Below are 25,368 nucleotides of genomic sequence, written 5' to 3'. Positions count from 1 at the left end.
GTTTGCAAAACAACTCCTTGGTAGATAAGCACCCAGGAAGCAATGCACTTACCCAAAGGAATGCGTGCCACAATTTATCAGTCTGACAGAAGGTGATGGCCAGGTCGACTTTGGAATTCTTTAGACAAAATTTACTGCCATACACCATTCCTTTCTCCGTTCACTGATGCTGGGCAGGTGTGAGACTAGAGAATCCAGGAGGTGCAAGGGAACTTGGGAAAAGTCACAACCACACCTAAATCACCCAATCGGCTTCTCTTTCATTGATCATAAACTATTATGCCTTAATCCTCTTTACACACACTGGATGTTTCAACAAAACTGACCTCCTTGCTGTCCCTCCTATGTGACCTTCCACCTCCATCTCCACATTTCCACCTGTGGACACGGATCCACAGGTACTCCTTCCTCACTTTCAAATCTTTTAGAATTCCTAGCCTCTTTTAAAGAGCTACCCTCTATAGGAGTTCTTTCCTGATCCCTGAAGTGGCTATTCCTTTCCCCTCCCTTCTCCTCAGAAAATTACCTTGTAAAAAAAAAAGAAAAAGAAAAAAGGTGGGCAGCCAGGTGGAGTAGTGGCTAAAGCACCGGCCCTGGATTCAGGAGGACCTGCGTTCAAATCTGGACTCAGACACTTGACACTAGCTGTGTGACCTTGGGCAAGTCACTTAACTCTCATTGCCCCACCTCCCCCCCAAAAAAGAAAGAAAGAAAATTACTTTGTAATTATATATTTTGTTTGGTTTTGGTTTTGGGGGGGTGGTTGTGGGGCAATGGGGGTTAAGTGATTTGCCCAGGGCCACACAGCTAGTAAGTGTCAAGTGTCTGAGGCGGGATTTGAACTCAGGTACTCCTGAATCCAGGGCCGGTGCTTTATCCACTGTGCCAACTAGCTGCTCCCGTAATTATATATTTTTATCTACTTCTCTGTGTGCTCTCCTCTGTAGGCTGTTAGCAGCTGTTTATTTTTTGCCTATTGTCTCCAGTTCCTGGTATTGAAAGGTGCTTAATAAATGCTTATTAATTGACTGACTCATTCTATTTCCAAGTCCAATGCCCTTTCCTCTCCACCACACTGCCCTTTCCTAAATTTAGATCTGAGGGAATTGACTCATAATGGTCAGAGACCTCTGCCTTGAGCTAATTCCTCAGATCCATAGACCCCAAAGAGCAATGTGGTGAGGAATGAAGGCCCAGGCCCCTCTCTGCCTCAGGATCTCTAGTGATTGACTGGAGCAGTTTAGAAGGGAATTAAGATTGAAGTGAGAACCTCTGGGTTCTCTGATTTTGCCATCCCAACCCAAACACCTTTGAATGTATCTAGAGTCTATCAGAGCAAACTACCTGAGTGACAGACAACCAACCTTTCTTCAAAAATGTTTGAACCTTTTAGGAGTTCTCTTCCTAGGGACATACAAAGGTTGGTTTAACAATTGACAAGATTAACAATTGACAAGATCTGGAGAGTAGAAGAAATCACTACTTAGAGAGGGAGGGTTTTTTTTGTTTTTGTTGTTGTTGTTTTGAGGTTTTGTTTTGTTTTGTTTTTGCTAAAAAGCTCCATGCAGGGACTCTCTGGGACATCACCCAGGACTCTGGTTCCCTCATACCTCCTGAAACACAGACTCACAGAACCAATAACTGCATGGGACCTGGTAGATCATAGAGCACAATTCTCCCATTTTACAGATTAGCAAAGTGAGGCTTAGAGAAGTAAAGTGACTTGCAAAGAGACATAAAGCTAGAAAATGTGACAGGCAGTTAGGTAGCACAGTAAATAGAGTCCTGGACCTGGAGTCAGAAGACCCCATTTAAATCCTGCTTCAGATACAGACCAACCGTGTGATCCTAGGTAAATCACTTTGTCTACCTTTGTTTCCTCATCTCTAAAAATGAGGATAATAGTACCTACCTCCCAGGAGTGTGAGGATCAAATGAGACAGTATTTGTATCGCTCTGTGAACCTTAAAATGCTACATAAATGCCAGCTATTAAGTGTTAGAACTGGAATTTGAATGTTTGAAGCTGATCCATGGCTTGCAAAACCCTCTATCATCTTAGCTACCCAACAATCTTTTCTGCTTCATTTCTTATTGTTGCCAATATTTGTCCCCTATCTGGATAGTGAATAGAGTTTTATGTGCTGATTAGTCTTCAAAGTATCTCTTCCAGATCTCCTGCTTCTCAATAGCCTATTTCTATTTTCATTATGCATTCTGTAAACTTTATAGCACTAAGTAAATGTATTAATAATAATAATAAATAACATGCCATGCTGCTTACCTCCCTTAAAGGAATGAGTTGCATGTCTTTTGTCAGGAGGGGTGGCAAGATCCCTTCCAGTTTCGTCTTGTGATGCCATTTTACCCACTATGCGGTAGATAAAAATCAATAAATGAATTAAGGAAAATACATACATCTTACCTATAAAAATAGCTCTACCTAACTCAAATATAATTCGTTGTCTAGGAAGAGCCTCATAATTGAATGAGCCCAAATATATAAAAAAAAGATGGAACTACTTTCTGATTCCCCATCAAGTGTTCTTCATGTTTTGTTTTATTTCACTTGCTGGTAAGAGCACAGCAATTTTTTTTTTTAAAGGAGAAAGACCTCGTCTTTCCTATGTTGTCAGTATATGTAAATTTATGTTAATGAAAAACACGATATAATTACTATGGTTTCTGTGGACTCTAATATTCACTCAATGCAACCTCATGTTTCTATAACTTCCTCAGAGAGCCAGGACAATGCCACTCTGTGCTTTAGACAAGCTTTAAAAATTGTGTTTCCCTACTCCCTATCTTTGAAAATTGAGTTCGTCCTCCTTTCCCCCTACTGTGCTGCCCAAGGGTTTGACCCTTCACTTTAACAGTTGAACCGGATTTAGCATAAAATAATACATAAGCACCATGGAGCGTGTAATTTTAAGCCCTTACAATATTTATGAAAAATAATATTTTAAAGTCCCTCTCAATGTGATTGCTGTGTTGTACCCGGAGTAGCTGCTTATTCTTCACCTGTCTCCAGTTCTCACTGTGCTCCTGTGCTAATTTCACTGAAATCTGTTAAAAACTGTCAACATGCCCATTTGAAATCTTTTATCCAATTCCATTTGGTCTAGAGATGACAAGGCTGAACCCTTGTTCACACACATAAAATATCTCTTTGTGCCCTATAGTAATGTACCACACTTAATGAAAATCAGTCAACTCCTTCACAAGTTACCATGGAACACACATCCACACGTAAAATGCCATGTGGTAGAGGTATAAACCAAGACCTCACTTCAAACAGTCAATTAACTTGCAGGAGCAAACTGTTCTCTAAGGTGCTGACAACTCTGAACTGCCTGCAATGTCTGAGTGCTAGTCCATTACACCTCTTTCTATATAAACAAAGAGAGTGAAAATTGGGGGTTTGAATGAAGGTGGTAATTGATGCAAATCTTATTAAGTCACAGTGCTAATTAAATTCTCAAACAACAAAAGACTACGATTTTTCCTTCTTTTTGCCAGAGTACACAGGGATATATTTTTGTGATAAAAAGAGAAAAAGAAATGCCATATGCTGTTTGAAGACTATGTTTTAACTCTTAAAAACTAGGGAGGAACTTAAATATAGAGATCTTGGGGTGATAATGCTGATGGGCCAGCTCTAGAAATGACAGCACATATGAAATCTCCGTGGACCACCAGGGAAAAATACAAGTGAAGGCAATCAATCAACAGACATTTATTAAGAGCCTACTATGGGGGCAGCTAGATGGCACAGTGGATAGAACACCGGCCCTGGAGTCAGGAGTACCTGAGTTCAAATCCGACCTCGGACACTTAACACTTACTAGCTGTGTGACCCTAGGCAAATCACTTAACCCCAATTGCCTCACTAAAAAGAAAAAAAAAAAAGAGCCTGCTATGTGCCATGCACCATGCTAAGTGTTGGAAGTCATTCATGAAGCTTCAGTTTTCGGGAAATGTTTTGTGAAATAGGTTTTACACAACTGTCTCCATGCCTTCCCATATATAGAAACATGATTCCCAAAGGCAAGAACTATGTATTTATAGATGCTGATGAAAGTAATACATAAGCATCGAGGCAATAAAGGTGGTAAAAATAATCACTATGTTGTACTGTGAAACCTATATCAGATTGCTTGCTGGCTTTCAGAAGGAGGGGGGAAGGGAGAGGGGAGGAGGAGAAAAATTTGGAACTCAAAAAAAATATCATTACATGTAATTGGAAAAAAATTAAATTATTGAAAAAAATAATCCCTCTGGGCATCAGTCATCATTCTTCTGTCTGTCCATCCATCATGTTCCTTGGAGTATTTGTCCTTGTAGGACCTTTCTATCTCACAGGTGAGAAAAGGTAAACTTACCAAAAACAAGTAAAGAAATAAAAGATTGCTGGGCTTTTACCAGGCAAGCAAAACAAACATACCAACCATATACATATACATATACACATACATGTACATGTACGTGTACATATGCATATGCATATACACACGCACACACATATACATATATTTATACATATATACACAAATATATTTATACATTATAGATAAACATAGACATACATATATACATATAGATATATAAGAACATTTTATTGAAAATCAGAAGGTAAAGAATGTATAACCAATTTCACCAAAACTTACAGAAATTGTCTTAATCACGTCAAAGTAAGCTCCATGTAACAAATATTTCTTAGGTGTTACAATATGCAAGACACTATAATTTCTTGTGGGGAAAAAAGATACAATTCCTCAGAAAACTTTTAAGTTAGGAAATGACTGATTCAGACGTAGCCTGAGAGACTGAAGGAGAGGAAGAAAGAAGGAAGTTCAGGACCCGCTTCAGGGAGAAGAAGCCCCAGAGCTGAGTTTCACAGAAGTAAGATGAAAATGGGATGAAATAGGGTTGGGAATACATTCCAAGCATAAGAAGGTAGTATGTGTGTTTAAAAGTTAAATGAAAGCTGGCAACAGTAACATATCAAGTTTAGTTGTGATGTCCTGCCCCGGAAGAAGAGTACCATGAAATATGGCTAAAAAGAGGGGGTACAGCCATACCACAGAGTGTCTTTAATGACAAAATAATGTTTTGTTTTGGCAGCAGGGAGCTACTGAGTTTTTGAAGCAGGGGAATGACTGGCTCTAACCTGTGAAAAAGGAAGATTATTTTGGAACCTTAATGAGTGATAGATTAGATCACAAGGAGTCCATTTTGGAGAACCTCACAATAGTCTGAACAAAAAGAAATGAAACTTTGAGCTAAGGTGGTGACAGTGGGCCCAAGATATGGTGAGTGGAATGTGAGAAATACTGGCCACTCTTCTTAATTCCTCTCCCTCCTCTCCCCCACAGTATATATGAGATTGTTTATTACTCAACTTAAGTAGACAGATTCCCAGTGAGATACCATTTGAGGAGCTGTGGTCTCTTCATAAATATTTTCCTCAGTGGACTAAAATTTCCATTGTTAAAATTAGTTTAAATTCTATAACAAAGGGCGAAGGTAGAAGCATTTCAGCTCCAGGAAATCAAATTTCAAACACACATAATATTTACTCTCATCAGCCCAAGTAAGATGACTGAAAGGAGGATGAGAAATCAAAACATAAAACAGTCAATCACTGCCAGTAGGAAAACATGATGAAAACTGAAGTGTAAAATAGCTGTGTATAACTGTCCATACCATCTCCTCCCCAGCTGCAGGCCCTCATGTTCCAATGAATCCCAGGGAACTCTCCAATTTTGATGGCAAAAGACATAAGGAAGAAGTCAGTAGGACTCTCATTGCAGTGTTACACACAGAAAGCCATGTTGCTAGAGAGTGTCCATGATTCATTCCTGCCTTTAACATGGTGCTGCTGCATTTCTGCCTCAGTATCCCCGGCACCTAACACAGTGCCGAGTAGGTAACAGGTGCTTGATAAAGACCTGTTGCTATTGTTTAAGGCCCCACGCTGAGAAACCTGAATAAGGTGAAACACATTCTTTTGTCTCTCCGAAAGGGTGTTGGAGTTACAAAGCTCTCTGCAGGGGGTCTGGAAACACAGCTGTAAGGTTGGTCTCTCCTACAGACCTAACCTACATTCAGGGACCTTCTCTCACAAACTCCTAATGCAATCAAGGTTGGAATTAGACATCTCTGTTTTTGTCTTGTTCTTCCCTCCCCTTCCTCATCAATGTATATTGTTTCCTCAAGGCCCTGATTTTTCTTTGGAATAGTGGTGGACGGTTAATTTTCCTAGATACCATTTAATCAGTCTTAAGGAATGATTCTAGAGCTTAGAATTTCAGGTATATCCATGCATATCAGGTGCAACTTTTCTTAAAAGCACCCTCTTAGGAGATACGGAAAGATAGGCATACTCATATACTGTCGTGGATGTGTGAATTAGTGCAGCCATTCTGGAGAATCATTTGGAACTATACCCAAAGGACCATAAATCTTTAACCCAGCAATACCACTATTAGGTTTGCACCACAAAGAGTTAAAGGAAAAGGACCTATATGTACAAAACTATTTATAGCAGCTCTTTTTATGGTAGCAAAGAATCAGAAACTGGGGAGTGCCGATTAATAGGGGAATGGCTGAATTAGCTGTGGTATATGGTTGTGATAGAATACTATTGTGCTGGAAGAAATGATGAAGGAGATGGTTTCAGAAAAGTCTAAGAAAATGGATGTGAATTGATGCAAAGTGAAGTGAGCAGAACTAGAACATTGTACGCAGTAAAAGCAATATTGTAACAATGATCAACTGTGAAAGACTTAGCAATTCTATTGAATACAATGATCTATGACAACTCCAAAGGACTCAGAGTGAAAAATGATAGCCACCTCCACAGCGAGAACTGATAGACTCTAGTGCAGACTGAAGCATATTTTTTCTTTCTTTATTTTTCTTGCCTTTTTTTTTTTTCAATGTGGCAATGTTTTGGATGACTTCCTAAGTATAATGAATATTTCATTTCTTGTCTTCTCAATGGTTGGGGGAAGAGGTAGAGAGAATTTGGAACTGAAAATAAAAATGAAATGCAAAAACAAACAAAAAAGCACCCTCTTAGTACCTGTTAAATCACATCTAGGCAGTTGTCTATGTCATCTATACTTAGAATAAAGCAGGCCTCACCTCTCCACTTTCCTGGAGCAATACAAAAAACGGCATCACTACTCCTATTCTCCAAACTTGAGATTCGGCTTTAGTCCACCTGGCCAATGAAGACTCTAAACAAGAATTGTTTCTAGCCTTGCTTTTTATTAATATATATGGAATATCAGAGTTTGTTTCTTTTGTATTTCGAATACTATACTCTGGCTCTCTTTTTCTTCTTATTTATAGGATTTCAGAAGACAGCATAAATTCCAAGTAATTTGATAGACTGTCACCCAATCCTTCTTAATTCAATTAGTACTTACGTTCCTGGAAGACTCACTCAGATTCCTTAAATGAGTAAGTAAGCAAACAATTTTAAATCTAGAAATTCTGAATTTGAATAGAATGACATTGCTGAGTTCCTAAGAATAGTTCAGATGGCAGAGACAGACTTCCTGGGTAGAAAAAAATAGCAATCTGGAAAACAAGTTCTTTGAGCCAAGAGAGGCTAGACAATTCAGTACTAGAATCTTTGTTATTTACTCTATTATCTAGTATTAGTATCAGGAAAAATTCGATGACCACTTTGGAGGATTTGCCTACAAAGCTATTGACAAATATGTTCAATTTGTGAAAAGAGCATCAGAAGTTAGTCCAAGAAATTTCCCCCTCTTGTGACAAGATCAGCTTTAATGTTATTTTGCCTCTAAGGCTTATGCTAAAGGTTACTTAGAAGTGCCTTTCTCTTTTACAAACAGTTAAGCCTTAGATCCTTTGTTTTGTTTTGTTTTTTGTGAGGCAATTGGGGTTAAGTGACTTGCCCAGGGTCACACAGTTAGTAAGTGTTAAGTGTCTGAGGTCGGATTTGAACTCAGGTACTCCTGGCTCCAGGGCCAGTGCTCTATCCACTGTGCCACCTAGCTGCCCCATCCTTTGGTTTTTTAATTGGAAATCCACCACACCAAGACTTGGTCTTCTCTGACATTTTCCACGGCCTTTAATGGGCTCTTGATAGTCAACTGACCATTTGAGTATTTCTTGACTTAACAGTTCTGTGTACTTTACACCTTATAATCATTGCAGTTACGGTTTTCTGCACTTCGTTTTAGGCCAGACTACTGTGAAATCCATTTAAAAGTATAAAAACTCTCCCTTTCCTCCCCGCTTTGAATATTTCCACCATGAATTGAGTTTATGGTGCAGATCAATCTACCTCCTTACTAATGGGCCAATTTTCATCAAAATCAGTCAACTCTGTCCACTTAGGAACAAAAAAGAGACAAAAGTCAAATGCTATTGGTAGGGACAGAATGACACCTCATTTGATTGTATCAATAACAATCGTTTAATTTGTTCTTTTTTACAACCAGGATATAATTACAGTTGACTTTAGTTTCATTTAATGAAGCAACATGTTAAGATAGCTCCTGCTTCAACAACATTTGGAAAATCTTGTTTCTTCTTTGAATCTAATTGGATTAGAGATCAGGTCCATACATGCCATTTTTATATTTATTGACAAGAAAAGACTCCTTCTGTGTCAGCAAAGTATTATCCATTCCTGACTTTGTCTCCTTTAATCCCAGGCATTTCAGGACAGTTAAAAGGAACCAAACTGGTCTTTTTTCCCTTCCTTTTCAGATCTTCCTATTTGTATCTATCAAATTTTGGCATACTTGCTGGTACACAATCTTGTTAGAACAAGTATCTGTGAGACTTCTAGTCAGTCTCTCTCTCTTCATCCCTCCCTTCCCCCCTCCCTCTCCCTATTCCTCTCCTTCTCCCTCGCCCTCTCCCCCCTCCAAAATATACTTGAGGTTCTAAGTTATATTAAGGTATGAATATTTAGGAAAATAAAGACACCTGAACAAATGAACTACTTCCCAGGAGGTATAAGGGGTAGCATGTAGAATTTGGGAATCAACAAAAATCTTGAGTTCATATCCCCCCTTAGAAACACTTACTTGCTTGGTGGCCTTGGACAAGCCATTTAACCTTTCTCAGTCCCAATTTCTTTATTTGTAAAATGACTGAGTTGAACTAGATGATCCCCAAGGCCCCTTCCATATCTATAGCTATGATCCTATGAGCCACTGTACGTAGCTTAAGAAAATTATATCAATAACTTTGCAAAACCTTGCAAAATATTAAGTTTATAAAAGACTCACCATCATTCATGTCGGTGGTAGTGTTCATTCCTTTTAGTCATGTCTAACTCTTCCTGACCCCATTTAGGGTTGTCTTGGGAAAGGTACTAGAGTGGTTTGCCATTTCCTTCTCCAGCTCATTTTACAGGAAAGGAAACAGAGGCAAACAGTGTTAAGTAACTTGCCCAGAATCACAAGCTAGTTTGTGTTGGAGGTTGGATTTGAACTCAGATCTTCCTGAGTCCCAGCCCATTATGCACCCATCACTGATAACAGAAATCTTATCCCAAGATGGTCCAGGGCCATGGTTTACTTCTCTCAAGAAGGAGTGGATTCATTCTTAAAAGACTTGGCTGTTGGGTGACTGGTTTTCCTTTCACTGATGATTTTTTTGATCACCGTGGAGACATAAATTGCTAGGTGAAACCTGCTACAAAAGTGTGAGGAACTAACACCTGAAAATCATCTGATTTTTTTTTTAAATGGGGGAAAAAACAACCTCACACTCCACAAAGAACTACCCGGGAGCCTTCCCATACAGACATTTGTATTACTAGTCTGACTTGGAAGTAAGTCAAGCCTGGAAGCTGTTTTGATAGCCCTAAATAGTAGTTTCTCTGCCACAAAGAATACCAGGCTTTCTTGTTAAGAATTTTTAATTTCACCAGACCTTTGCCTCCATTTGTTAACATATTCTAACATACGGATGTTTACATATTTATTCCTACTATTCAATAGTCACAACACACGTTGCTCTTGTTATATCATCAAGAGCTTGAGGGATTTTATCACTTCAGAGAAAACCATGTATAGCATAAGGGTTTATGTAGTTCTGCACTGAAGACATGTCAAAATGGCATGAGTATTTCCAAGAGTACTCTATTTTGAAGGCCAACATTTCTTTTTTCTGTGCACATATGTACTCAAAAATAGAAATACAAGGACACATGTTGCATAGGTGGGTCATCCCATCATATAGTAATATAGAATCACAGATGTACATATGCAAGGCCTACCCTGAGGGTCACAATATCAGTGTGCTGTCTGGTTGATAGTGTACAGGGTTTATGAGGTAAGTTTTTAAAAACATACAGGGCTTTTATAAGCCCCTTTAAACCAGTCAGGTTTTAAAACTGCAAACCAGAAACAAAGTACAAATTTTTTAGGCCAATTTTTTTTTCAGATGACCCTACTGTCTCAAAATAATAATAATGATGATGATGACTTACATGGAATTTTACATGTTTTTATTATTATTATTAGATCCTCACAGCAGTTCAGTAAGGTAGGTGCCATTTTGCATAAAAAGTTAATTGAGAGAGGTTAAGTGACTGACTTGCCCATAGACACACAACTAATGCATGGTTTAGGCAAGTGTTGTAGGCCAAAAAGAAAGAATGAAGGAATAGGATGAGCACAATAAATGTAAAAATGTCTCCCCTTTTTTTTACTTAGCATTCATTCATTTGACAAGCATTTATTTGTTAAATGCTATATTCTATCCTAGGCCTTTGGGATACAAACCTTCCTCAAGTTGTTGTTTTTTGTTGTTTTTTGTTTTTTGCACGGGGCAATGGGAGTTAAGTGACTTGCCCAGGGTCACATAGCTAGTAAGTGTCAAGTGTCTGAGGTCAGATTTGAACTCAGGTACTCCTGAATCCAGGGCCGGTGCTTTATCCACTGCGCCACCTAGCCGCCCCCTTCCTCAAGTTTTTTTAAACAAAAATGCATTATTGTTCTACTTTAGGTTTTCTATGTTACCAACTTTGTGAACTACAGAAAAAGCAGAGGAATCAGGAATTTGCTGTGAGATAAACACAATAACTAGTGAAACAACGCATCTGTGCAAAGATTTAAGCAAAGATTCTGAAGATAGCATTGTACTGTAGCTCTTTAGAAACAAAGCTGCCTACTTTGCCCTGATTATGAAATTGGATTTAAGCTAGTTCATAGAATCCAAATATATTAACAAGATATTCTTATACCACGCTAAGGACAAATTGTTTATATCTCATGCCACAGGAAACCAGGCCAAAACTAACTCATTGGGAGCCAAGGTTCCAAAAGCATTGACCAGGCAAAAAATCCATGCTTTGTTTTGAACACACTGGGTGTCATTGATCTGGCTGTGGAGGGGTGGTTCATTATTTGATGAGGTGAAGTTTTCAATTCCTGGACTCTTTGAATACCCATGCCAGGAAGGTCTCCTTGTGATTGGCCAAAGTACTAGATAAGTCATTTCTGTTTACAGCAGAGAGAAGCATTAGTCATACAAAGGATCAGCCCTAGACATCATCCTTCTGAGTCACCAAAGTTCCTATTACATTTCCTTATTATATTGCCTCAGGAAATTATCCTCTGGGCTACTAAACTTTGAATCTGCATTCAAAGGATCGATCTGTAATTAGCCAAGTAAGTTTCAGAGAAAAGGTCCAGGTTAGTGAGTACTTTAAGATGAAGAACAGGTAATTAAACTTGATATCCATCATCAAACAAACCCATAAAACAACTCTAGTTGCTCTGTCAAATTTAATTTGACACAAAGACCAGCCTCTCAAGCCAGTCAATTTTCAGTCATTACTCTATTAAAAAGTCAAGATAATCAGTTCTTTGAGAGTAGTTGAGGGAAGGAATAGGAAGTAAGGGGAAAGAGTTAAAAGTTGAGCGGAAATAGGGTAGTATCTATCGGAATTGAGGTCTAAATTTTATAGAGATGGGAATATTCATAAATCTGGAAAGGCAACATGAAGACAAAAACAGGGTGGTGCATTAGGGGGGAAAAACTGGAATCAGAGTCAGGGAACTTAGACTCCTGGCTGAGCTATTTACTAGTAGTGTGAAACTCAACAAGTGGTTTGTTGTTTGTGTGTGTATGTGTGTGTGTGTGGGGGGGGGTTGTTTTTATTTTATTAATTTTGCCTGTTAGCAAAATTCAGTTTTGTCTCCCTCTCATCACCCTCCTCTGACTGAAAAACAAAAGTAAAACCTTCATAGTTGATATGTATGGTCAAACAAAACAAATTACTGCCATTGTGTGTGTGTGTGTGTGTGTGTGTGTGTGTGTGTGTGTGTGTGTGTGTATGTGTGTGAGACATTCTGAGCTTTACCTCTTTATCAGAATTAGGTAAGTCATTCTATACCATGGAAACAATGTTTTCCTAATCCTTGAAATGAGGTGGTTGGGCAAGGTGACTGCCTATTCTACAAAGGTTCCTGTTAGCTCTAAAATCAAGTGACATTTCTGACACCTCCTTTTTCTCTTGGAATTCCATTCTAGGAAAAGAGAGCTAATACTACTCCATACTCCACACATGTATTATTCTTTTTATGGTCTGGTTGTGTTGAGTTCTACTCTAGAAGAGAGAATTTCATGGCAAAATTCCCAGGATAGAGGTTCGAAGGAGGAAAGAGGTAAGCCTTATCCAACAACTGAGCTAAAAGATAGACATAAGCCAGAAGTTTTAGAAGGAAGAAAGTAGAAATATGGACAATATTTTGCTCCAGTCAGAATACATTAAAAAATATAACAAGTTATTATGTGCCACATACCTAGTTTACAATGATGAAAAAAATTTTAAAACTTGTCAATTTTTCTTTATTAAATAAGTCTTAATATCTTAATATCTTAAAATCATACTTTCATGTTGTGAGCCTGGATAAACTAGTGCTTTGATTTAATGGATTTGCCACATGACATATTTTTCTTTTGGCCACATAAAATTTGAAGGAAAATTATTTTACCCAATCATACCAATGGCAGGAGTGATTCCCCCCCTCCCATTTTTTTCTTTGTTTCCCCAACTAACTAGCACAGTGAATGTTTAGTGAATCTCAGTTGATGTTGCCACTTTTTCTACTCCACATGTGTGGAGCTAGGCCAAAATAGAAATACCAGAATTAAAGTAACAAACAGGGGCAGCTAGGTGGCGCAGTGGATAAAGCACTGGTCCTGGATTCAGGAGGACCTGAGTTCAAATCTGACCTCAGACACTTGACACTTAATAGCTGTGTGACTCTGGGCAAGTCACTTAACTCCCTTGCCCCACAAAAATTAAAAAAGACAAAAAACAAACAAAATATTCCACTAAGCTTGAGTCTCTTATAAGCTTGGAATTTTTAAAAAATGAAAACAGACTGAACAGATAAAATATTATAATTCCATTAGGCCAATTCAAACTAAATTGAATCAATAAATATTTCTGGAAATTTATTTATTAAGTAAGGCACTGTACAAAGCTCTTGGTGAATAAATGTCTCCAAATTTTGTTTTGCTTTTTAAATCCAAAGGAAATTACTTGAAAAAGTACCCCCAGCAAAAGATCTTGGAAGAATAAAAGAGATCCATTTTTCTATTTCTATAATGATGCTTCTTTATTAGTGATACTTATTAATTGGATACCATTATATTCCACAGCTTTACATGTGAAATTTTTGCTGCTTCTGTTCAATCTTGTCCAACTCTGCATGACTGCATCTCAGGGTTATACTGAATCTAAAACTCAGTAACATTAAAACGAAAATGGCAATTACAAGAACAAATTATATATTTTTTAAAATAGGCATAGTAAGATGTACATGAAAAGTAGGATGGTGAGGTTTCTAGGGATCTAGCCTTAGAACCAAGATGTGGGTCCAAGTATTGTGTCAGACTTATACTGACTATGTGATCCTGGGCAAGTCACTTAACCTCTGAGTACCCCAGGCAACTCTTTCAAACTGTACATTGCAGGGAAGCTGCCTACCTCCATTGGTAGAGGAGTTTTCCTCTTTGGGAGGTCTCAATATGAATAATATCCTAGGTCCTGTCCCTTTCTCAAAATTTACACATCTTCCTTATTAGCAGGCAGAAGAATATCTACATAGTGTTTTTTATCTTTGATACTGCTAGGACCTTGGCTTGGTATCCAGTGTTTCAAATCAAGTTAAAAGACAGGGTTTTTTAATGGCTTCCTTCAAGACAGTTCAAATCTCACATTCTTCACATGGCTCTTCCCAGGACCTCCTACCACTAATGCCCTTGGTAGATCACCTTCCATATTACTCTGTATATTTCTTCAACATACAAAGTTGTTTTCCTGTGATCTTCTTCATGAGAATGGGAGCTCTTTGAGGATGGGAAACATGTCTTCACTTTTCTTTATAACCCCAGTGCTTAGTATGGATTCTGATACATATTGAGTACTTAATATTTACAGACCAATTTTACCTTAACAAATTATAATTTTTCTTATAAATTTAATAACTCAACAAGGACATAGAAACTTAAGCTAAATGTCAAGTAAAATATCCAATATGAACTGCTTACATTTAAAAATAATAATAGGGGCAGCTAGGTGGCACAGAGGATAGAGTAAAGGCTCTGGAGTCAGGAGGACCTGAGTTCAAATCTGGCCTCAGACACTCAACACTTACTGGCTGTGTGACCCTGGGCAAGTCACTTAACCTCAACTGCCTCACCCCCCCCCCCAAAATATATATATATATATATTTAAATGAATAAAATAATATACATTAAAATATAACACTTTCTTTGCTCCTTTTTATCTGTAAAGTACAGGTTTTTATTTGTTTGTTCTTTTGTTTATCTGCTTGCTTATTCATTCATTAATTAATTAATTTATTTTTGCAGGGCAATGAGGGTTAAATGACTTTCCCAGAGTCACAAAGCTAGTAAGCGTCAAGTGTCTGAGTTCAGATTTGAACTCAGGTTCTCCTGAATCCAGGGTTGGTGCTCTATCTACTGTGCCACCTAGCTGCCCCAGTTTTATTTATTTTTTTAAAATATAATAATAATCACTGTGTATGTTTTTTCTGATGTATGTCTTCACATTTCCATTTTTATGTTGTGGCAATATTCCATTGCACTGATATCCTTTAAATCTAATTCAAATGTCCCCTTTACCATGAAGCCTTCCCTGATCAATCCCTTGTTGGTAACATGAAACCTCAATGCTTAGCTTGAGCACTGTACTTCTTAATGAGATCTCTTTAAATTTTTAAAGAATCCATGACTTTATCAATGTAGGCATGTGCTTGTTGAGACAGATCACTACCCTTTCAGGCCTTCTCAGATTGTCTGCAAGAGTTCTTTGTACCAAAGGTCAGTCTTGTAATGATGAGCTGCTCCAGACTTAGCTAGGAGAGTATGCCTGCACTTGAGAATAAGTGATATTTCCCTGCACTTTCCCCACATTACCTTTGAGGACTTTGTGACCAAGGCACTACAGTTATAATCAACTCAATTTTTTAGAGGTAGAAATTGCAGCTCAGAAATGTTGAATGATTTGCTAGGATTGCCATTCAAAACTACTGGAGAAGAGATTTGAACACTGGTCTTCCTGACTTCTACTTTCAACCCACTTCCCTTGGTAGGACCAAGCAAAATTGGCATAAAAACTCAGGGCCTCCATGATAGGATGCTAGAGTAAGACTTTCATGGACCGCTTCCTTGCCCCCATTTTTGGCTCCTTGAGGTGTTACTTTTACTTTGGAAAATAGATTTCAAGGAACCAAAAGCTGATAGAGGAAGTGAATGTTCTCACCACAATTCCAATCCTTATCATCGCCCCTCACCCTCCATCTTCCGAAATAAAAATGAATGAATGAATGATTGAATGAATGTATAAATAAATAAATAATTCTGAAAGTTCCTCTGTTCTCTCTATTGATTTTGCCATGGGAAAGAGAGCTCATTTTTCTTCACGATGGGAAACCCATTCCTCCCCCATGGTTCTGCCCCTGAGCAGTACCAGTAACAGCAGGCATAACCAACATATTGCACAAGGAGCTCCATGTGACTCACTCTTCCAGATGGCCCTTGTTAGGCTTCATCCAGATCCCACTCTTGGCAATACTAAAGTGATTTAGGGTGTTGGGGGGGGGGATAAATAACCTTCTCTGTTAGGATGGGTGATTTCAAAGCACACTCAGTTTGTCTGTGGTTGGTCAGGCATACAGTGATGAGTCAGCACAGTGGTCATGAATTAATTAAGGCAGCTCTGATGGAGTACAATTTCAACTCTTCTGAACATTCCACCAAAGTAACTACATTAGATAAATGGACTTTCAAAGCTTCCCCTCTTCACTTCTGCTGGGGTAGTGGGGGAGGGGGGCAGTAGATCAGTTTGTGGAAGGAAAATTTCTCCCTTGCAAAATCTTACAAAATTATTTGGGAGTTATATGAAGAACATCCATTGCTATTATATATGTGTCTTTGTAGAATCAGTGGCACGAAGAAGGGAAGATGGTTAAGATATATAGATGGTTAGGGTCAGGATGAGATTTGTGGTTAATATAGAAAAGAAAGAGTATTAGATAGTAGGGCCTTGAGAATTAGAACAAAGGAATAATAACTAAGAAAGAAGAATTAATGATGGATCCAAGGAGAACTAGAAGTCTCAGATTCACTTGTCCCAATAAACCAAAAAAATTCCTATTGTTTTAGGAAAGTGGTTATCTCATCCAGGGCATAAGATTTCCAGGAAATCATGCTGTCTTATATGATGAGACCAATGGATTCATGGTTGAGCAATGGTGCCAGTTTCCATCATTCCTTCTCAGAAAAACATCTGAATGTCTTCTGGAATAGTTTAAGCAACTTAGAGCTAAAATATACAAGTAATGATAACTGCAGGAAAGCAAGAACAAGAAATAAGAAAGTAGGCATTCTCTTGGTCATCTTTAAGTGTCTGAGGGACACCCCCATGATGTTTCACAACAAGCCAGAAATATATGATTGGAATCCAGATGAAAGCTAGGGCAACTAGGGTTCATCTTTATCTAGGTGGTCAACTGAAGCCAAGTAGTAGATGAGTTCCCCCCAAACAGTTCAATTCAACAATTATTAAATATCTGTTATATGCAAGACACCAGGGATTCTAGCATTAAAACACTCCTTTTCCTCAAGAAGTTTCACATAGCTACAGAGAAAACCAGACAATGTAACTTGAGGAGGGAGAAGGCACTAAAATCTGGAGAAGTAAGGACAGGCTTCACAGAATCTCAGGATTGGGGGGAAGCTAAGGACTGTAAGAACTGGGGATGGAAAATAGCAAAGGGACTGTTGAGCTTGAGGAACTGCCAGTAGACCGGCTGGGCTGCAATGAGATTGTGAAGGCAAGTAATATGAAAGGTAGGTAGGATGGATCCAGATTGAATAGGGCTTAATATATGAGGATGATTAATTTGTATTTAATCCTAAAGGCAATAGGGGCCCCTGAAGATTTCTGAGCAGGGAGTCATATACTTAAGAAAGTAAGTATGTAGAAACGAGGAGCTGAGGTCCCTGGTGAAAATATGCAAATAATGGGATGGCCTATCATGATTTCAAACCTTTATAAATAAGAAAATGAAAATGTCCAGGTCAGTGGGTAGAAGGACTGGGAAGGATAAGATTGAAAGTATTTTCTTCAAATAATAAAGGGACTTGTACAGTATATGTATATGATGACTCACCTCATATTGGCTAGCTTACAATATCAAATTTATTCCCTGGTAAAATTCCGTTAAATTCTAGATTGAATTGACTGAGCGCTTTCCCTTTCACATTCTGTAGTCTTTTTCCTGTTTTTCCATTTGCTTTATTGCTGTAGAAAATACCCTGCTCTCAGAAAAGGATGGTTGGCCTTAATCAGAAATATTAATCAGTTTCCTTGATTTCTTTCCGACAGAAAAGTGATGGGCAAACTTAGTCAAGTTTCTTTTATTTAAAGTTCTTTATGTGCCTTTCTGGTTTCAAAAAGAAAAGAATTCCCATAACTCAACTCATTTTTCTCACCATCAGACTGTCTGCATCCTGTAGAAGAGACATCTAGATAATAGTCTAGATTTTTCATTGGCTTTCCAGGTACTTTGGAAGGTACACTGCTGACTTGCATTCATGGAGGGAGATTCTCATTCTAGAGATCCTTTTACAGATGAAATAATAGTCCAGTTCTTCCCTATCCCTTTAGTATTATGTAGACACAGAGTATATAAAATACTATTAATTTTCTCAAGTCTAGCATTAGACAGATAAAGGTGACAAATTAGTTGCATTTCATTTTTTAAAGTTTTCCTTCCCATTTTTGGAAATTTTATATTGATTTTTTAAAATTGCTATCACTTCCCAATGATTCCTTCTCAACCTTTGACCCCACTGAAACCTCCCTTGTAATAAAGTAGAATGAAGCAAAACTAATGAATGGATTAGCTATCCATGTCAGAAGATCTATGCCTCATTCCGTACTTAATGCTTACCACCTCTCTGTTGAGAAGCGAAGGGAGGAAGGGAACTTTTTTAGGCGCCTATGTGCCACGCACTGTGCTTAGTGCTTTACAGAGATCATATCTGATCCTCAGGATAACCCTGAGAGGTAGGTACTATTATAATCCCATTTTACAATTGAGGAAACTGAGGCAGACAGAGGATTAAGTGATTCATTGTCAGTTCTGTGAAGCCAAAGTTGGTCACTACACTAATGGGAATTCTAAATAAAATCTTTTAATTTTGTTTATCTTTACATTATTGTCCTCCTAGTTAGCCTATTCAGATGTATGAACCTGTCTTCATTTTTTTTTAATTAAGAGTTTTTTCTTATGAATATCTACCTAAAATAATACCAGTATGAGTGTGACATATGTGTATTTGTGTGTGTTCAGTGACAGAGGTCTCTATCCTCTTCCATGTCTTGGCAGATGGTCTGCAGGATCTGTTGCACTCGAGATCAGTCAACCTTATTATGATGAGGTACTTCAGACTTGGCCAAGTCTGAAGAAGAGTCCTTGTACTATTAAAATTAGATACCTCTTATAGGCCAGTCACTGTGCTATTCTACTTTATAAATATTACCTCATTTAATCATCACAACCCTATGAGGCTGGTGCTATTATTATCCTCATTTTAAACTGGAAAGAACTGAAGCAGACAGAAGTTAAGTGACTTGCCCAGAGTCACACAGCTAGTCTGAGGCTGGATTTGAACTCAGGTCTTCCTGACTCTAGGCCCAGTGTTCTATTCACTGAGACACCTAGTTAGTTGTCTCAGACTTATAAAGCTTTCTACATATATTACCTGTGAGGATCCTGTGACTTAGGTACTACAGTTATTATCACTGCCAATTTATAGAAAGAAACTGTAGCTAAGAGATTGAGTGACTTGCCTGTGGACATGGAGTCAATAAATTAATAATAACACCATTTGAGGTGGGATTTGAACCAGGTCTTCCTAACTTCCAGTTTAGCTCTCTCTTTACTACATCATATTGCCTACTATTTGGTATGATCTACCAAAATTTTCATTGTGTTGGCAGAGCCTTCAAAACCTGCAGACCATGATGAGGCATGAGAGTAGGACTTCCCCAGGAAGGACTCCCCATCCCAATTTTTGGTTCTTTAAGGTGTCGTGTTGTTTTTTATTTTCCTTTGAAAAATAGATTTCAAGAGACCAAAAGTTGGTATGAGGTTGCTTGTTCTCCTATCCACCCTCCCCTCCCTCAGTGGCCATTCTTCCCTCTTTTCCCCATTTCAGGACTCCTCTTCACTTCCTGATATTCCTACAAGCAGCTTCAGTCATTGTAGCAGAGCACGATTCTGAAATTAGTTTGCCTTTCTGGAGCCCTCTTGGGGCAATCATAGATCTGAAGCCAGAAGGGGCCTTAGAGATCATTTAATCCCGCCCCCGCTTGAACACCACACTGAGCCAGAGCCCCTGGAATAAGCTGGAGGGAACGGAGAGAATCCAGTGCCTGCTTCTTGTGGTTCATCAGACAGGCTCCCCCAGCTCATGTTTGAAGTTCCCCCTTACACATCACTACTCTGCACTCCATTAAAGTATGTGCTTTAAACGGATGTTTATAAATATACAGAAATTGCACATTTCTTTGATGCTAAGTGGAACCCCTGGAAAAATTAAAGGAAACTTCATGCACATGAGTAAAGCCCGGGAGGCTAAAGATTGTGAACACGTATTTACAAACTTAATAGGAAAACCTCTAGTTTTTTGCCCTGTGCAAGCAATTAGGCTTGCATATATCACTGCTCAACCTCTGAGAATATAGTACTCTGAAAAGCTCGGCTGAATTGTCTGAAGCCCTTAACCGAATGAGGAAAAGTAAAACCAAATCTAAAACCATCACTCAGCAATAGCAAATGGAACCCGAGGAGCACCTGGTCACCATTATATAAATAGTTATGAGTTTGACAATTTGTGTACAGTTTGTTCAGTTTGGGCAGGTGATAAAGATGGTTACTACCCTCAAGTTGAAACAAATGTCGTTTGGTAAGGACAAAAAGTTGTTACTGAGCAGATGGCCATCACTTTTTTTTGCCAACTCATTCATGAAACTCCAATGATGCACTGACAGAAATACTCTGGGACCTGGATATGGGTGTGTGTGTGTGTGTGTGTGTGTGTGTGTACACACGCGCACACACACACACACACACATATATATATATATATGCATATACACATACATATACATACAGACACATAGCTGATATTTGTATATAAGTATATACCAAATTGATTCAAGGTAGATTTTGGTAGGCAGGTAGATGGGATGGCAATAGCAGAAAGGGAAGACAAGACCAGCTGAGTCTTAAAAGAAACCAGGGATTCTAAGAAGCTAGAGAGGAGGGAAGTTTCCTTTCAGGCTTGGGGAATGCATGCATGGAGTTGGGAAATGGAGTCTCGTGTATGAGGAAAACAGTAAGAATGTCATTCAGACTGGACTGGACAGTACATGGAAGGGAATAATCCAATCCAATCCAATCCAATCCAATCCAATCAACCTTTATTAAGTGCCTACTATGCTCCAGGGACTGTGTTAAGCTTTGGGGATACAATTAATATAAAAGGAAGATAGTTCCTGCCCTCAAGGACCTTATCATCTCAAATCTTAAAACTATAAGAAGTAAAGTGTAAAGTCAGAAAAGGGAGGTTGGAGTGAAGTTGGAAAGGGCTTTGAAAGCCAAACAGAAGTGTCTCAATGTGCTCCTAGAGATATCAGGGAGTCACTAGGGTTTAACTAGTAGAGAACTGACATAAAGGTCTTGGCCTTATTGAAAATCTAGCCCTGTGACACTGGCCCCATGTCAGTGTCCCCAACTTTGTTATCAAGGTTCCAATGTCTTGTAAAATGAAATTTGCTGACTTGTATGAACTGATGTATAGTGAAGTGAGTAGAACCAAGAGCACATTGTGCACAGAGACAGCATTATTGTTTAATGAAGAACTATGAATGACTTAACTATTCTCAGCAATCCAATGATCCAAGATAATCCCAAAGGACTATTGATGAAACAGACTATCCACCTCCAAAGAAAGAACTGATATTGATGGAACACAGACTGAAGCAAGCTATTTTTCACTTTCTTTCATTTTTTTATTCAACTTTTCTTGTACAAAATGACTAGTATGGTTATCTTTTACATAATCATACATGTATAACCCATATCTGATTGTTTACCATCTCAAGAAGGCAGGAGGGGACGGAGGGAAGGAGGGATAAAAATTGGAACTCAAAACTATAAATAAAAATATTTATTATTTAAAATGAAATTTCCTTTCAGATAGGATAATGTAAAGTACAACTCTCCAAATATATTTATATAGCACTTTAATGCTTACAAATAGATTTTTACATGTGTCTCATTTGAGTCTTACAATAGCTCTCTGAGGTAGGTACTACTAATATTCATTCAACCAATAAGCAATTTTAAAATGTTATTAAGTATTCATGTATTTATTGTTATGCACCAGGTACTGTGGTAGGAGGTAGAGATACCAAGAAAAAAAAATGAAATAGTCCCTGCTTTCAAGGAATTTATATTCTATTTGTGAGACTCTGTGTGTGTGTGTGTATAAATTAAGGCTCAGAAAGGTTAAGTAATTTGCCTGTGGGTATAAAGGAAATATAAGAAGCAAAATTTGAATGCGGGTCTTCCTGGCACCAAGTCTAGCCCTCAGCTCATTATGCATTTTTCAATGAGGAAACTGAGGTCCAGCCAGGTTAATGACTTTTCCAGACTCACATAGCCAGTGCCTCATCTCAAGTAAAATTTTAAACTCAGTCTTCCACTATGGCATAATGAAGGAAAGACCATAGTTGACTTAGAGAATTAGGAAAATTTCCTAGATAAGGTAACTGCCAGAGGAGAACCTCAAAGAAAAAGTAGGAATCTTAAAGGCAGAATTGAGGAAGGGGCATATTCAAGGCATCGGGACAATATAATGTGACAATATAACAAAGTATAGGGCATGATCCCTATTCCTACTGCCAAGAAACATTATAAAGTTGTTGGGGAGACAAGAGTAACTTACATGAAACACCTAGAAAACAATATAAAAATAAGATAAAATAATTATATGGTGGAAGAGAGCATTAAATGTTGTAGGAAACCAGACACAGGAGACATGAGTGGAAACAAGAATTGGCAAAGATGACTCCATGGAGGGGATGTAACTTCAGCGGCATCTTGAAGGATGAGTCAGAGATTGTTTTTTGTCCTTTGTTCTCAAAGAGGGCCATGACATCAGGGAGATGTCATGACTTACATTGAATTGGATTTAAGTGAAGGAAGGCTGTTCAAGGTCAACAACCTCACTGCTCAAAAGCCATCTGAGTCCAGTGGACAGGATGACTGGAGATGCCTCTGGATGTTTAAGGCAACTGGGGTTAAGTGACTTGCCAAGGGTCACACAGCTGATGTCTGAGGTGAGATTTGAACTCAAGTCCTCTTGACTACCAGGGCCAGTGCTCTATCCATTGCACCACCTACCTGCCCCAAGGATGAGTCAAAGACAGAGGAAAAAGGAGAAAATGTCTGGCAGAGGGAGGAGAATCAGTAAAGACTCAGAGGTGGGTATAGAAGGAAGGTAATTTGGGATGGATTGACAGTGGGAGAAATATAAATGTCTAATAGGGTTAGGTGATGGAAAGATGTAAAACCTTCAATGGAGGGATGAGAAACTCCAAATTGTGGCTTAGGTTTTATCTCATTAGCAAAATAACTACAAAATCATAGAATTTCAAAGTTGGAAAGAATCAGACAGGCCAACCTAGTCCAATGTATACCTGAGCAAAGGCTACAGAATGAATGCTACAACGAAAGTGATGCTTTAGGACAATTGATCCAGTAGGATGAGTAGGGTGGATTGAAGGGAAGAAAGATTGGGGACAAGGATATGGACAATTGCAGCAATCCAGGGGAGAGAAAAGGACCTGGACTAGAGCAGGGCTCAGTGATTGTGGAAATAAAGGATCATCCAATCTTTTTTTTTTTCAATACTCTTCCAAATGAAATCTCTAATCAGGCTCATGGGCATTAGATTTTGTTTATCCTATTCCCACACCCATGAAATCTTGCCATTCCTGTTCATCCCCCCCCCCCAAAAAACCCCACTCTCTTATAAAACTCAGTTAAGTTTCTTATATCATCCTTTTAAAATTCTTCCTTGTATCCTGGAATGTTCATGTTTAAGTTAAGTTCATGTTAACAAATACAATTTAATTTTTAAAAATCCTAGCACTTCACAATCACTTTGGGGGTTGGAGGTTGTGGGGTGCTACACACAGTGATTGCAACAGTGTAAATAGAAACAAGAAGGAAAAAAAGAAACAACTCTGTTTCATTATAATGACCTGATTTGGCCCAAGAGAAAGGCTGAGAAAAATGCATCTCTTCCCCTTCATTGCAGACGTGGGGGAACTTCGAATGTGGAATACCAAAGATGCTTACAGACCCAGTGGATATGTTGGTTAGTTTTGCCAAAGTGATTTTTCTCTTTTACTCTTTGTTACTGGGGATGATTTGCTAGAGAGTAAGGTGGGAGGGCTATATTTGGCAATAAGTGTGATTTAAAAACAAAATACTTTAATAAAAGATTGGGGGGGGGGCAGGGCAATGAGGGTTAAGTGACTTGCCCAGGGTCACACAGCTAGTTACAAGTCAAGTGTCTGAGGCCAGATTTGAATTCAGGTCCTCGTGAATCCAGAGCTGGTGCTTTATCCATTGTGCCACCTAGCTGCCCCAATAAAAGATTTTTAAAAGAAAAAACAAAAACAACCAGTTTAAGTAATATAGCACTTCCAATTGCTCTCTCTTCATAGTGCCCTTCTTGTCTGTGGCATGCTATGTGACATTTCATTGCACTTTCCAGCTTTGTTCTCTGTTTTCTGTAAAGTGGGCCTGTCTTTCCTACAACACTCTAAGCTTTATGGGGAGCCAAAACCCTCTCTAATACGCCTCCTCTTTATGTCCCACAGTACTGTGGGCTTAACAGAAACTTCCTGAATTGAAGCAACATATTTTGCCTTCAGGGAGATGGCCTAATGCACAGGTTATTTATGCATACACACTCACTTCTAAAGGAACCCCCTGTTGTGTGGAAATCTCTAGATTGAGGTAACATGCCTTTGAGCAAGGTAAAGTTTTTCCAGTGTAAATGTGCTGAAGGAATGGAATTGTGAATTCTCACAGAAAAGAGGAAATCTCAGTGGGTCTAGCCCATCAGCTTAATTCTAATGGTGGCACTGAACTCATTAAATCAAATCAACATATTTTTATTGAGTGTTCCCTATGCACAATTCATCACTTGTGTTTTAGAATCTTTAGGTACTATTAGAGATTTTTTCATAGATGGCAGGTAAGCAGCTGACTTAAGTAAGAAATGCAGGTAAGAAGTTAGCTAGAAGGTCAACAAGAAAACAGAAAACTACTTTTTATCCTAAGTATATATTACATAAAACTAAAAGAGAAATTGGGGCAGCCAGGCAACCACCGAATAGAATGCCAGGCCTCCAGTCAGGAAGACTCACCATCGTGAGTTCAAATTTGGCCTTAGACACTCATTAGCTGTGTGATCCTGGGCAAGTCACGTAACCCTATTTGCCTCAGTTTCCTCATCTATAAAATGAACTGGAGAAGGAAATGGCAAAACACTCCAGTATCTTTGCCAGGAAAATCCCAAATAAAGTCACGAAGAGTTGGACATGACTGAAATGACTGAAAAATAACAACAACAGAAAAAATAGAAATGTGAAAATAGAGGGAAAATAGATTCTGATTAAGTCAGGAAGCATGATGACTTTTTCCTGTGATTTGGGAATCAGGGTATTATAATAGAG

The 25,368-nt window shown here is 38.5% G+C and overlaps 1 protein-coding gene across 9 annotated transcripts in view; it reads right to left on the bottom strand.

The window, feature by feature from the left end:
- PDE4D (phosphodiesterase 4D) overlaps positions 1-25,368 on the bottom strand; it is a 1,961,234-nt gene that overhangs the window by 83,704 nt on the left and 1,852,162 nt on the right. For 6 of the 9 annotated variants that reach the window (XM_043987008.1, XM_043987041.1, XM_043987025.1 and 3 more), the window contains one exon: positions 2,284-2,370. The exons of the other annotated variants lie outside the window; for them this stretch is intronic. In XM_043987008.1, coding sequence (XP_043842943.1) covers positions 2,284-2,370 — 87 coding nt within the window. The remainder of the gene's footprint in view (positions 1-2,283; positions 2,371-25,368) is intronic. 9 annotated transcript variants of the gene reach the window in all.

The sequence above is a fragment of the Dromiciops gliroides genome, chromosome 1 (assembly GCF_019393635.1).
Source record: "Dromiciops gliroides isolate mDroGli1 chromosome 1, mDroGli1.pri, whole genome shotgun sequence".
Classification (NCBI taxonomy): domain Eukaryota; kingdom Metazoa; phylum Chordata; class Mammalia; order Microbiotheria; family Microbiotheriidae; genus Dromiciops; species Dromiciops gliroides.
Note: the sequence above shows the minus strand (reverse complement) of the source record. Positions and strands in the feature narration are given on the sequence as shown.